Genomic DNA, 14,284 nt, shown 5'->3' with positions numbered 1-14,284 from the left:
TTTGTTAGTGCTCATGTGTTATACTTTGATGACAGCAAATACTTCAACTGAACACAAAGAAAGCCAATAATTAATATTTGTTCTTATAACTCTTTTCTTTTTCTTTACAGAAGGAGCTGAGTCTTCCCAGAAGAGGCAGTTTGTAAGTACTATTACGCATGCACCACAGACTTACAAAAGAGAGCTCCCATTTAAATCAATAACTAGATGCGATTTTAGTTGTTGGACCTTTTATTTTTAAGCACTCTGGAGCTGTGTGTCTGGAAACTCTCCTCCCAGTTGCCACTTTATTGGATATAACATGCTAAAACAAATGAAGCAACCTTAGTGAAGTTGTAGTAAATCCTTCTGAAGTGAAAGATAGACTGATTAAGAGAGATGTTGAGTCAAGTGTGTGTAGTACAGTGTAAATCAGCAGCACCATTTTCCATAATGAACAGACATTTGACTCAGCTTTTCTTCCAAGGTGTTTAAATTAAAACTGAAAGTGATAAACTTTATGGAGGGAGGATTTACTACAGGACTGTTGTAGGGACTTAATTAGTTTTATAAATAAACTGTCAGCTGAGTGTCTATAGTAACGGAAACAACAGGGTATGTTGTTCTACCTTAATGGGCAGCATGTAACTGCAGGCGATGGTGGTGTGGGGGCTTTGGCAGAAAACTGTCTAATGCAAATGTAACAATATAATATTCTATATAAACTCATTAGACGTTGGAGGTTTTAGTTGATTTAGATGTAGGAAATATTGGTCCCTCTGTTGGGCCTGTTCCGAGTGGCCTTTGACTTATTCCTCCCATCAGGAAACCATCTGATTCTCCAAACTGAAAGCGTTCTGACTGCTGTTTATTGCAGATAAAACCCTGACAACTCATACGTACCAAGACAATCCTGCTTCAAAAAAAGTTTGGACTTTTGCCTCTCTGTGCACCTTATCTCTAGCTCTCGTTGGTTTGTGGTTGCTGTAATACTGCAAATGCTAACGTGACTATGAGATAGCCTAAGATTACAGTGTTTAGGTTATGATTTGGTGCTATATAAAAACTTTGACAGCAAGACGTTGAGTTACACGAACTGGGTCTGTGTCCATATTGCCACATGGTGTTGCAATCCAGATTGTTTTGGAGCGGAATGCGGGCCGTGATGCTTTACAGATGTTCTGCGTTTGAGAAAGAGCAGTGACAAAGTAAATACCTGGCTGATGCAGAGGTGACGTTCAACAGTGCACTTAGGAGTGAGATGAGAGCAGTGGTGCTCAGTGCATCATGGGAGCATCACTAAGCAGCCTGTTTCAGCACACTGTAACAAAGGGAAGGCTCAGGGTTCACATTTCAGCTTCACACTGGCATTGTGGGAAATAAACAGTTGTCTAAAGTCACTCCTTGCTCTGAGTAATTATGAAAAAGCATCTGAGCACAGGAGGACCATGGTGGTCCCCAGCTGTAATTAGATTGAGCTTTTGCACTGGCTGCTATGATGTCCGAAGAAGGATCCCTTAGGACTGAGAGTCGAGGCGGTCTCTGAGCAGGAGCGTAACATAGCCTGTAAAACAGCCTGTGGTGCTAATCTGCTGTCAAAAGCTCAATTACAATAAAGTCCAAAATCACATTCCGTTGTGCTGTACCTTTTTAAATTCCTGCGTTTGGGGTTTCACTCACAGCACATTCCATAGATCCATCCAAATACATAATAATAAGTCAAAATAATTGTTGTGACATTTCCAGTTTAAACTGAAGTAACCCTGAAATGGTTTCTTTTAGATTTAAATGTTTCACTTTTATAAAACATGTTAACTTAGACTGGAACCCTTTTGCTAATAAAACTTCTGTGATCTCTAATAGAGACTATAAGGGTCTGCTCATGATGTAGTTGATTTATTGGTGGATTCACTGACTCAGAGGTGTCATTTAAGTACATTTAATTGGTTTTCAGTTAGCTTTCAGGATTGCATAACTGATTCAGATGAAATCTCAAAAGCTCTGTTCTGTTTGAAAAGGATTTCAGCTATTCTACAGATGTTTTGCCACCTTTATTCAGTATGTTCTCCTTTCAGATGAGCTTCCCAGTCAGCAAAATCAATTTAATTTGGTTTGTAGAAATTGCTGCAATGACCTTTTTGAATTTGAAATGGTGTTTAAAATCAAGCTGCCATTTCTAAGTTGGTGTTTCCTGATCTCTCTCTCTCTCTCTCTCTCTCTCTCTCTCTCTCTCTCTCTCTCTCTCTCTCTCTCTCTCTCTCTCTCTCTCTCTCTCTCTCTCTCTCTCTCTCTCTCTCTCTCTCTCTCTCTCTCTAATTAGTTGTAGGGTAAATAATGAGGATCTTAAACTGACTGCTTATAGAAAACCTTGTTTGCAGATGTGCACCTGTTTTCATTCCAGTGACTATTTTGTATGTTGTTGAAAGCAAAATACACCAACATAGTTAATTAAGTTCTGTTTTGTGATCAAAAGACAAGGCTTTGGAAGAAAGTGTCTCGACATCGGCTGGTCCGGCAATCTTTGTGTTGGATTGGTAATTAACTACAGTTTGTTGGTGAGACATCAGATGAGATACAGATTTAATCCAGGTGAATGCATAACCGATTCCCCAGACATGAACTGTGCCTTATTTCTGTCTTTCATGGTCAGAAGGAGGAGGTGCTGACTGTAATGGAGGTGACCCATTACTAGATGGATATATTTAGAGCACTAGAGCCTCTAGTGACCTTTGGTAGCCATAGTAATGCTGTGGGAATATGACAAAGTTGATATGAATGTTTCAAACCCATTACAGCCACTTTGCTTCAGGTGGTAGATGTTTATAAAGGGAGCATCAAGACACTTAAATATTTCATATCTATTGTCTCTGCTTTCATTTGTTCAATGTGTTAAGAGTGGTCGGTAAAACATGGACGGGACAAATACAGCATCTGGCTGAAGTTCAGAATCTACATCTACTTATCTCCTAATCACAGAAAGAAAAAGTGCATTGAGAGGAAGGCTGGCTCTTTAAACATGCTGCATCACCTGCTGAACACTCTGAATGGTTTTCCTGTGACAGAGAGCCACCTATTGAAAATTTGATGTCATTAACATGCAGACTGCTTCCGCCATGGCTTTTAATTAGCAGTGTTAGCCATTCACTCACACTCTTCATCACTCAGACATTTATGGCTGTAATTTCTTTTCCATGGCTACATGTGTGATGGATTGCAGCTTTTTCAGGCTTTCAAATTTGGAGTTGTTTTCATCACAAGTCATTCTAGTTGAGAGGTTACTATTTATAGGCTGACCTTAATAGCTGGAAGTCTTTTGTGGGTTCAATTAGATAACTGTGAATTAGTCATTTGTATGCAGCTCAGCATGCACTTGGATTTGTGATGGATTTGTTGACCATAATGTTAGATCTCGTTTCCCATCATCAGCGCAAAACCACAGCCTGTCGCACTTGGAGCTCGAAGATGCCAAACACATCCTTGTGCCAACTTCATCAACTGCTTTTCCATGCAACACGATATTAAGGAGGATCTGTTGACCGTGATTTGATTACATTGAGTTTACCAGATGCTGTCAGCCGCATTTCATTAACTCAGTCATTACAAATGAGGTTTTTCTCTGTGTTCAGCAGTTTACTGAGCTGTAGAAGCTTTAATTTCACCAGTGCAACATTTTCTTTGGTGAGAAAAGTGATTACCTACACCTAACACAACTGTCCTGCTTTGGTTTGAAGAAATGCCTCGCAAAAGATTTGGAATTGTGTCTTTGGAATGGTTTTCTGAGAAAACATTTTTGCATTGACATAATAATAGGTTGTTAGTTATTTAGATTAGCAGCACGCTTTCATTGTTGAAGGGCAAGACTAGAACTTTAGTCTTTTATATTGTCTGGTGGCTTAAAACTCCACGTTGACAGTCAGTTGTCAGGAGCATCGGAAGACTTTTTGAACACCTGCCTTTCCTCTATTTTTTGTCTTTTCGTGCTCTGTTGGACTGTGTCTTCGTCTTTTTCAACATCTTGAATTGGCGTTGCATCTGTCAGTGAGACAGATCACTAATCAGTTGAGCAATGTAATGAAGAAGCTCTGCAGTTTGACATGACTGTTATTTTTCTATGTATGAAGCTTATAGACTAAATGATAAAAATACACACACACAAAGCAATCCATATGATGTTAGTTTAAATTGGAACAGATTCTTGAGCTCTGAATGCATTGAAGCAGGTTTGACTGCCTTTGATCTATTTTGGATACTAAAAACTGAACGACCTGACTTGATGCAAACACTGTGTCTATTGTTTCCCTTTCTGAATAATGCATGGAGGACATCTGCACTGTGAAGTCTCTTGCACAGGTGTAGATTGTCTGTACTAGTTTGTCATTGGATATAATCTTTGCAGTGTGTTCAAGTACAATATTTTTGCCCAGCCACTGCAGGGGTCTCTCTGTCACTGATAGTTATTCACGTCTGTATACGTTGTAAGAGCTGTTACACACCTGTACGTGTATTTTTGATGCACTTGTTCTTGATGCACTCAGTTTAAAACCTATAGTTTTCACTTCTGCACTGGAGAATGTTTGACCAGGCCACTACTTCAGCCTGTAAAGCTGGACACAGTGGATCTTGTGTCATGTGTTAATCAACTTTCCTGCAGGAAACTTTATAACCTGTGACTTTGATACTTCTCTGCTAAGACTATAGGTCAATAAAGTTGGGAAGGGGAATTTTTCAGAACTGGGATACAGAGCCTGACCACTCCACTGTGGTGAAACTACAACAATGTCAAGAGCAGCCTACAAACACACATTATATACTTCACCCTGAGCAATTTTATTGTGTTGTTTCATGCAGGCTAAATAAACATGGATAAGGAAAATGGAAATTTTAACAGTTTTTTACAAAATTAACTAGCAGTTAATTTACCCATGTAGTCGCAAACTGTTAAAGATAACAGGTGCTCAAGAGTGTACCGGAAATGCTCATTTTATTTCTCTTGGCAGCTATTATTCATCATTCAGAAAGTCCTATTTGTTGTCTTCACCAAAAGCATTTGGTTTCATGATGAGGGTGTTTTCCGATTCATATGCCAGCGTTTCTATTCCGCAAAGGGACCTCACACAATCTTAGTGAACTGTGTCTTGCTCTTGGGCAGCAACTCAGCCCAAAACAAACACAGCAAAAAGCAGAACTGAATTTGCATCCGCTCAAACCGCTCATAAATTTCTCTTTCACAGATGAAATAGACCAGTATGGAGTCTAATTTTATCCCTTCCTTTGTGGGAACTCTAAATAAAGAATGTAGTTTATTCTGTGGAGGAAAAACTAAAGACTTGCATGAACGAATATGAGCAGGAAATACGAGGCACACGGAGAAACAGGCTGCATGTTCCGGTAAGATCATCATCACACCCTTATTTCATGATATGTCATGCCATTGCTGTGTTAAGATTTAAACCATCATTTATTGCCCCTTTAGTTAAACAACATGGTCACAAAATATTTCAAGACGTTGTTAGCTTAGCAGTTTTTTGGTAAGCTTTTGGAGTCATGGAATCATGTAAATAAAGGGCTCACAGTACCATAAAACCAAAGGGCAGGTAAGAAGATTTAGATATAAGTGGATACATGTGACTACACTTCAGATTAATTCAGCCTGAACAATAGAGACTCTTTTGCACACTGTAAATGAGTCACTTTTTTCTTACTTCAGGTACAGCAGCGGTCAAACATTTGTATGAAAACCTCAGTTAGTCACAAAAAAGCCTCAAATTACCATCCTGAAAACAAATCAAATCATTGCCTAATATTTATTCCTTTTATATTTGTTTTATGATGTCAGGACAACATAAAGTGAATAGATTTCATTCACTGTTACACTTTTATGGATGTTTACAGCATCTGGTTATAACTTATCAACTTACTATTTGCTCTTTTTCAAATTCCTGAAAAGACGAACATTTATATATTTCAAAATGTTTCAGTTCACATCTTATGGACGGGTCTTTCTGTCTGCAAACATTATCGGATACGCACAGCTATGGTGCGAAACTGTGATTAGCGATCATAGGATTGTAATCAACTTCCTTAGTAAACACACATTGTCATTGTTAGGGTTAAATAACTCTATCTTAAGTCACTATTTAAAAGTTAAAATTTTAATAGACTTGTGGAAAATATAACCTGGCGATATTTCCGAATGATCTTTTGTTGCACTGATTGTGTGTCTGCTCTCCTTATTTGATACTATCAGCAGGATGGTGGTAACGTGTGTTTTACTAGGCCCATTTTCTAATAACATTCATGACAAGTCATAGTTCACACTCAGCCACATTTAGCAGAAATGACACCAGCTGTGAATGACGACTCAAACCACTCACATTCAGGAATAATGTCAACATCTTGCAGTTGTGATGGTAAATTTTATGTCTCAGAGCTAAGAAACTCTCCAATCCACATTGACCATTTGTCTCACCCAGACACACTGATGATTTTAAACCATTTGTCTCTTGATTAACACCCAGACAAGATAATTCTGTTAACTACCTGTCTCTTAAGCATCAACAAGACCACATCCTGGATTGCCGCTGAATGGTGTGGACTGATCTTTTTCCTTGCAACGAAAAATAAAACATAGCCGGAGGGAAGAAAAAGAAAAGTTCTCTATTTCATTTCTCATCAGAGGTATTAGGAAGGAAGCGTAAAAAACTCCCATAACACAGTTTCTTAGCATATTTGATACAAGATCCATTTTTTGACAGAGAGTGGCAAAACTAAAGCAGTCCACGATGACAGATTTATTCATATAAACAGCACGGTGAAGGCTAACAACGTAGGCAGCCACTGTCCCAGACTGAGTGAGTAATTGCTAGCTTAACAGACATCACTGAGAATGTAAATCCTATTGCTTTGATTCACGTTCTCTCCTTAGTTTTACGATGTGAGTCTTGTGACATTGGTCACTTTTGCATTTTGAGACCTGGACTGTACTGCAGACAATTTGCTGGCTTTTTGAGTCCTAGCCTGGTCTTGGCAACTTGCTATGAATTTCCATCCATCTTTTTAGGTGATTGGTGAAGTTTACTGGCTTGCTATTTCAATTTAGGGGCTCAACTCGGCCATTCAAACCGATTTGAGTGCTGCTTTCTGCACACACCTCTGGGACGTTGCAAAGAAACCCGTCTGTACTTCTCATTAAATGACACATTAACTTGATTTTGGTGGAACGATCCTTTGGTAAGTTCCTCTATATATAAAGCACAACAAGAAACACAAGGACCTCAAAAGTGGTAATGGTGTTCGCAGTCATTTGCACATACAAATAGGAGCAGAAACATTTTGTAAAAAATGGTAGAAATGGAGCTTGACTCTGTCTGCTTTCTCACTACTGCACACCTGAACTGTCTCAGCATTAGGAAGGCATCAGTTTCAGCTGGTGGGTTCGGAATTGTATAAATAGTTGTTGGAAGCAGCTTCCCGAAGGTTCAGATGATGTCCTAACAAACCTAAAGGTACTTGGGTTAAAACACAATGACCTCAGTCCAGTTTTTTTCACGCACCTTTGATTCTGATTAAATTAAAACATGTTACGGTGGTCAGAAAAAGTAGCAAACGGGAATAATTTGTGACTAAGATGCAATGGATTTCTTCTGAAATGAATGCTTCATGGACACAAGATTAAGTGTCTCACTTGCTTGATTCAGACTAACTTTGTGGTTCCTTGTAAAACAGCGAGACATGGTTTAGGATATAGCTGAATACACAGAAAAAGTAAGGCAAAGGTAAGCTGGTGAATGTTCTTGTGTAATAAAGGAGGCCGACTCACTGCATATCTGTCTTGATTTCAGAATCTAAACACACTTGTATCTGTGCTCATTCATGAATATTTCACTCGGTTGACAAACTCAAAAATGTTGCAGCCAATGCTTACTTGAATTTATTTGAATACATTTTGAATTGGTGGCCATCACATTTGGGTTTGTTTACATGTGTAGCTTTGAATATGAGGCTGTGTGAAGAATTTCTGTTGCTTTGCAAAGTTTAGTGAGTAGAAATCGAGCTCAACTCCAAAATGCATTAAGTTGAGGATGAAACATTAGTGTTTTATCTTTGGTTTACAATTTGGAATAAGAAAAGTTTGATAGAAATTGAGCGATAGGGATGGCTGTAGGTTTGCCTCCACAAGTTTTCAAAAACACAATAAAGTCACGGATAAATGTGCCACGGCAGACAGAAGAGAAGGACATATGTGGGCTAAAAATACAGCAAAGTGTTTACTAGTTGTTTTCTGGTTTTATAAAAGAATTATAAGAAACATCAGGTTGAAAAAATGGATGTTCATTTAAACTTCCTGAGTGAGTTTTTTTCTTTTACTTGGAGAAAAATGAGTTCCATAAAAGAAGTACCAATCGATCATGCTTTGGGCCCTTTGTTGCGAGCCTAATTAACAAAAAAAAGCTAATAAAAAAGGATGGTTTCTACAGCAGGGTAGTGATCCTACGTACTCTTGAGTCCCTCAAAATCTATCTAATCTAATCTGTAGACGGTTCTCTAAAATACGGTGGAGGACGGCCCCCAAATCTCTCAAAACCAGAAGCTTTTGCAGAAAAAATGATTGAACCCCCAATAAAGAACTGAAAAGTGTACATTAGATGTATTTCTGTTCCCATTTTGATTCTTAAAAAGCCTTTTGGGTTTGATTTGGTGGTTGTATTTTCCTCAGCTTTTAAAAGCTCTCGTTTCGATGAAAGTCCAGTACTGTTTACGTGCACATGAATTAGAACCTCGCATCAGTAAAATTCTTTGAGCAAATCCACAAAGGCTGGTGGAAAATTGGAAAAAAAAACACTTGGTATCTGACGATCTGGAGCTGTGGAGTAGCCAACATGGTTGACTCTCCTGTCCTGTGACCTTATCTGAGCCCAAGTCTCCACACAACTCCACACCTTCTTATGCTCCAGTTCTTTCTTCCCTCAGCTCCCGCTTCTGTGGTTGACACAGTCATAGGTGTCTTTTTTAGGGTCTCTTTGCTCCTAAAACATGCTCATAGCAATAAAGAATTCATTATTATACTGGAGGAGTGAATGAGGCAGGAGCTCACTGTTGTCTGCCTCTACCATCTTGTCCAGGTTAACGCATCATCATGCAGCACTTATCCGTTGCACTTTCTGTGGTGACGCATTTCAGACCGTACACAGTGTCAAATTATCTATAATGACCTCCCTCTTTTGTCATTTAGCAGTTCATATGTGGACAATTTCCTGCCCCTGAGTCACAGGTTATTTTGACTTCTTTGGATCTTAATGTTCCTGCAGTAGAGTATCTACGACAATAAATGCAGACAAAATTCATCATGGAGGATTTAACTGATGATGAGCTGTGACTTCAATGCTGTGTTTAAATGCCTGCAGTGATCAGGATACTTTGGCCACAAACACCCTCGGCTTTGTCTGGGTTGTTTAAACCATCCTAACTGTTCTTGTTAATGTAAAAAATTGTACTTTTAGGTTCAGTTGTTTGTCGAATCCTAGAATATGTTCTCCAAATACCTTTGAGCTTTTAAAGTTTGTCTCTTAATGCTCTTCTTTAGAAGCGTCTCCAGCTCACATCTATGAAATCTTTTTTATTTGTATTTTATTGATTTCAAGGTCACTTATGAGGTTCATTATAAATTAAATTTCTGCAAAGCTTTGTGTAATGTTTAAAAATGTGTTTCTTTCTGAGTTTATTGTAATTAATTGGAAGGATTATTTTTACATTGTGGTCCACAAAACCACTAATAACTGCTTTGTCCTCAACAGAAGTGGTAGAAAATGATTTATTGTTTGTAATTCGATTTCTCTGAAACATTCACCAACTGCTCGGGTGCAAATGATACCATGTAATTCATGGATGATTTCTTCTTAATCCAGTGTCCATCCTAGTGAATTTATTTATTTATTTTATTAACTAACCCGATTTGGCTCAGAGGGACACATCAATAACTAAAAAATTATTTCCAATTGAGATTTAGATTTTGTAAGGTCACACTTATTTACCAAAAGTGTTCATATATTTTAGTTTCTCATGACATTAACTGCAGTGACTTTAGTTTGGATTTCAGTCTTTATTTCCTCAATCACGTCTAACACTTATGACTTCTAAAACCACAACATATAATACCACATAGAGAAGCTCTACTTGTTTATTTAATTTTCACTCTGTTTTTTTGTCGTTGTGCTTCTCTTCCTGTACACCAACGGATGTGGACTTGTTAGTGGTGCAGTATGTTTCTGTTACGAAGATGACATCATCCCTGGAGTTGTGCTTATATTGTGTAGCTTTGTGTTAGCGTCTGTCAAGGTGGCTGCACGTAGACAAGGTTTAGTTTATTGCATGCTTTTCTGCTCTGGAGCAAGTCACCAGCTGGTGGAGGGCTTGTGGTGGTGGGGGGCTTGCGCTTGAAGGAGCAGGGGGCGTGTATTAGGGGAGGGAAGAAGGGGTATTGTCCTGCCTCCGTGCCCTCAGCTGACAACTGAGGATCTCATTTGACAACTTCAAGGTGGAACGTGGAAAGACCAAAACAAGAACCGTAGCACCCCCCTCCTTTTCACCCCCTCCCTTCTTGTTGGGGGAGAGAAAACCAATCCGTCTCATCGCTGTGTGGTGGCTGGGTTTGGCTCTTTGTCGGAGCGGGGGGGGGGGGGTACTGCAGACGGGCAGTGTGAACGCATATCATGACCACAATAGAGCAAACGAGCACAGTTCAGCCATGAAAGCCCAGCGGGAGAGGCTGAGAATTCCAGGGCTGACGCTAGAGTGAGTATTTCCTCCGTTATCCTGCTGGGGAGGCAGCTCGTCTGCTGCGTGTAGCCTCATCTCTCTGTGTGTCATATTTGTTGCTGTGTTTCACTGTTCCCTTATGCTCTGGGCTGTGTTAGCATTTAGCAGCAGCATCTGCAGCAGGAAGTCTGATGTCAAATCCTGCACAGCTAGGCAACAGCAGCCTGCTCGCGTGTCTGAGTCAGATTTGTTGACAGGTTTCTGTTTTCATGTGTGTGGTAGACAGATTATGCAAAGGAGTGGTTTTATGTGCAGAGGTGACACAAACGGCGCACATGTAGGAAACACACACACATAGCACCTATCAACAGTGTTGTGGCAGTGTTTTCTGGATGAGATCAATAAGGTGAGAAGCAATGAATCTCTGAAGGCTGTGGTTTACGTCTGGTTTATCACAGCCACTGCCATTTCAATTACTTGATACATTTTCGTTATTTAGGTCAACAAGGCATTTGTTCTGGTTCCCTGTCTTTGAGGATTTGAAATATGTAATTGAGCCAATGGGCTGATGAATGACGTTATTTCTATGCAGATTTTGGGACATATGCAAAATAGTCCCCTCAATGAATTCATTTTTCTGAAGTGCTGCTTATTTTAATGTACAATGAAAACCATACCAGATTTGATCTCTATATTTCTATATTCATAATTGGCCAATTCTAAGCTAAACGTTTCACATCGCATCACGTTCCTTTTAAGACCAAATTCAACAATTAGTGTGTCAATTTGACTTAAAATGGGTTGGAAGAGAGCATATTGGAAGAGTGTTTTTATCAGAGGGTTTGTTGCTCACTGCATTAAGATGGTGCGTGATATTTCTTCATAGTGAACTACAGTGCAAAGGTTTATTATATATATATATATATATATAGTAACATGTGACCAATGACAACAGAGTGGCACACAGGGAGATCTTTAACACACAGTAAATCAAGTATATCAGGCTCCAGTTCTTTTAAAAAGTTTCTACAATCCTAGTGCTTTATGGTGAGGCTAATTTCCTGCATCATGTTAAGGATTTTTCTGTTGGACTATGCTTTATTAAACAGTTTTGGAGGCCACTGCAGTAAAAGTTACTCACCTTTGCATGACCTAATGCTCTGCAGTGCTACTGCTGACAGTCCATCTGAAAAAACACTCAATACATGACATCACTTAGTGAACCAAAAGTCTTTCTGTAGGATTTCGGCTGCAACAAACAAACGGTTAACCTAGAACTCATTTTGTAATCTGCAGTCTTTTACGAAGTGCTCTTTATTTGCTTCTGCCATTTTAGTGTGCATCAGTCTACAGGCTTAATGTCAAAAACACTGCAGAACCAGACAAATGGCTGAGGAACCCGCTCTTCAAACATGATTAGGTTCATCTGACACGGATCATTTACTTTTCATGACGTTGCTGTCTTCATCTGGGCGCGTGTCAGAGCTGCGAGGAGGGTGGGGAAGAGGATCTGTTCTGTCTGTGTGTGTGTGTGTGTGTGTTAAAAGATAGGTATTCACTGCATTCAATTTAACTTCCAGCCTCACTCCCCGAAGCCTGAGCCCCACTCCCACTAGCCCTTGCAGTCCGTGCAGCCCGTTGCACGCTTTTCATTTCTGGAGGTAAGCAAGAGTTCTTCAACCATGGCTGTGTTGTTGTGACAGGCTTGTCAGTGCATGTTTGAGTCAATCTTGTGTTCATCTGTCATAATGCTGGAGCTGAGTCTTCAGTTCTTCCTACTGAAATAATGTCGTTGACACTGAAAGAAGACATGGCGCTTATGTAATGTGGATAACGCCGCCCCTTCCCCCATCTTGCCCCATTCTGTTCTGAGGTTTATGCTCCTCTTTCATGTGCTAAGTAGGATTTGTGGCATTTGCAATACATCAAAGTGAGGAATGGTCCCAATTTGTCTGAATCCTGGCTTGATTCATTTAGGAATGATGAGTATTCAAAAATAGTAAAAGCTAATAAAGGTTCAATATCTAACTCCATTGCTTTGATCTGAACTAGTTTGTGTTAACATCCAAAAATTTGTGTGCTGGTTGAGCTGCAGATTAAGATTTATCTTGAGCCACTAAGATAATTATCTCCTTCAACTCCACATTTCATCCACCTCATTTTGGACTTTCAAATGGGTCATTTAGGTTTATTCTATCCTGTTGACTTTTGGGATTTCAAATTGTTACCTGTTCGCTAATCAAACAAACCCGATCAGGACAGATGAGATATGTGCGTCTTTGTGTCTTATCAGATTGTTTTACAGAATGAAAAATGAAGACATGAGGAGAATTTTTGCTCCAATCTTCTTTTATACTTGGAGAAAAAGCATAACTAAGACCCTTCCTCTTAAGGCCTGTTTTACTGATGCAAATCGGACTGTGCTTTCTGATTCTGATACATATTCACAGAGACAAACTGTTAGAATGAATCTTTCAGTATTTTTTTCCCCTCCAGCTCATTCAAAACACAAAATTTTGAGAATTTATTGTATCAATGAATAGCATGAAACACCCACGTATTTCACCCCTGTTCTCCTCTTGTACTGCTCAGCTTTCATAGAGAGTTAAGTGGAGCAGGCGTTTAAGTGAGTCAGCTCCATATAAGAGTGTAGAGATGCTTCGTCTTTCTTTATGGTTATTATTCACAATAAGAGATTTTGATGTCATTTATTACACTAAACATAGGTTGTTATGCATTGAAAGAAGCCCAGTTTAACATGCTAGAAAACACATGGTTTGCCATGTTGGCAAAACAAATAGTGACTGACTCATGTTTGATGAATAAGTTGGTGACAATGTGTGTCAATGGAGTATTATAACACTTCTGTTTCCAAAGCAGCTGATACTATGATCAAAACTTGTGGCCAGTTGTATTGTTTTCACGTTTAGTCAAATGCTTGAAGAAAAAAAAAAAAAGGATAGTTTCATATTGATAAACTGTATGAGTTTTATCTGGCTTCATTGAATAGGTTGCTCATTGCTATACATAAAGGTAGCTATAGGTAGAAAGAGCTCAAAGCCAAAGCAGTAGGGCTGGGTGGTAGCAACTGTCTGACGCTGCAGTAAATAACCTGTTTCCCTTGTAAAGCCATGCTCGTGTGTGTTTTCGTCCCCCGTGGCCCTTCTTCACCCGTGTTTTGAACGACACGGTGAGCCGCAAATTCTTTTCCAATTTCTCCTCATTGTTGGCAAATTAGCAATTTTGTCTGCTTACGTTCTCAAAAAAGCAACTAGCATGAAGTGTTGGACAAACCGTGGCCCCTCCGCTTTCAAGAGTCAGCAGAACAGCACAAGCGCTCGCTTTTCTTAAAGAAGGGCTGCGGTCTGACTGAAAACATTTTTCATGTAAACACAGCTGAAATCATTAAAGGATACAGATAAAGGTAAAAAACTTTATCTGTAAAAAACAGGTAAAAACTTCCATGAGACTTCAGTGTATTCAAGTACGTCTTGTAAAGATAGAAGTCAATATTGTTATAAAATGGTATAATGTTGATTCAAATTTATTT

At 39.2% G+C, this 14,284-nt stretch overlaps 1 protein-coding gene across 12 annotated transcripts in view; it reads left to right on the top strand.

The window, feature by feature from the left end:
- The window catches only part of mast4 (microtubule associated serine/threonine kinase family member 4), a 109,241-nt gene that overhangs the window by 50,631 nt on the left and 44,326 nt on the right, over window positions 1-14,284 (top strand). For 7 of the 12 annotated variants that reach the window (XM_072371755.1, XM_072371754.1, XM_072371753.1 and 4 more), the window contains 2 exons: window positions 111-142; window positions 12,315-12,395. In XM_072371755.1, the coding sequence (XP_072227856.1) occupies window positions 111-142; window positions 12,315-12,395 (113 nt within the window). Of the gene's footprint in view, window positions 1-110; window positions 143-10,513; window positions 10,771-12,314; window positions 12,396-14,284 lie in introns of those variants that run through there. The other 5 variants (XM_072371758.1, XM_072371756.1, XM_072371762.1 and 2 more) reach the window with 3 other exon arrangements.

The sequence above is a fragment of the Leuresthes tenuis genome, unplaced genomic scaffold (assembly GCF_036924035.1).
Source record: "Leuresthes tenuis unplaced genomic scaffold, fLeuTen1.0.hap1 SCAF_19, whole genome shotgun sequence".
Classification (NCBI taxonomy): Eukaryota; Metazoa; Chordata; class Actinopteri; order Atheriniformes; family Atherinopsidae; genus Leuresthes; species Leuresthes tenuis.
This window is presented reverse-complemented; position numbering and strand designations above follow the sequence as displayed.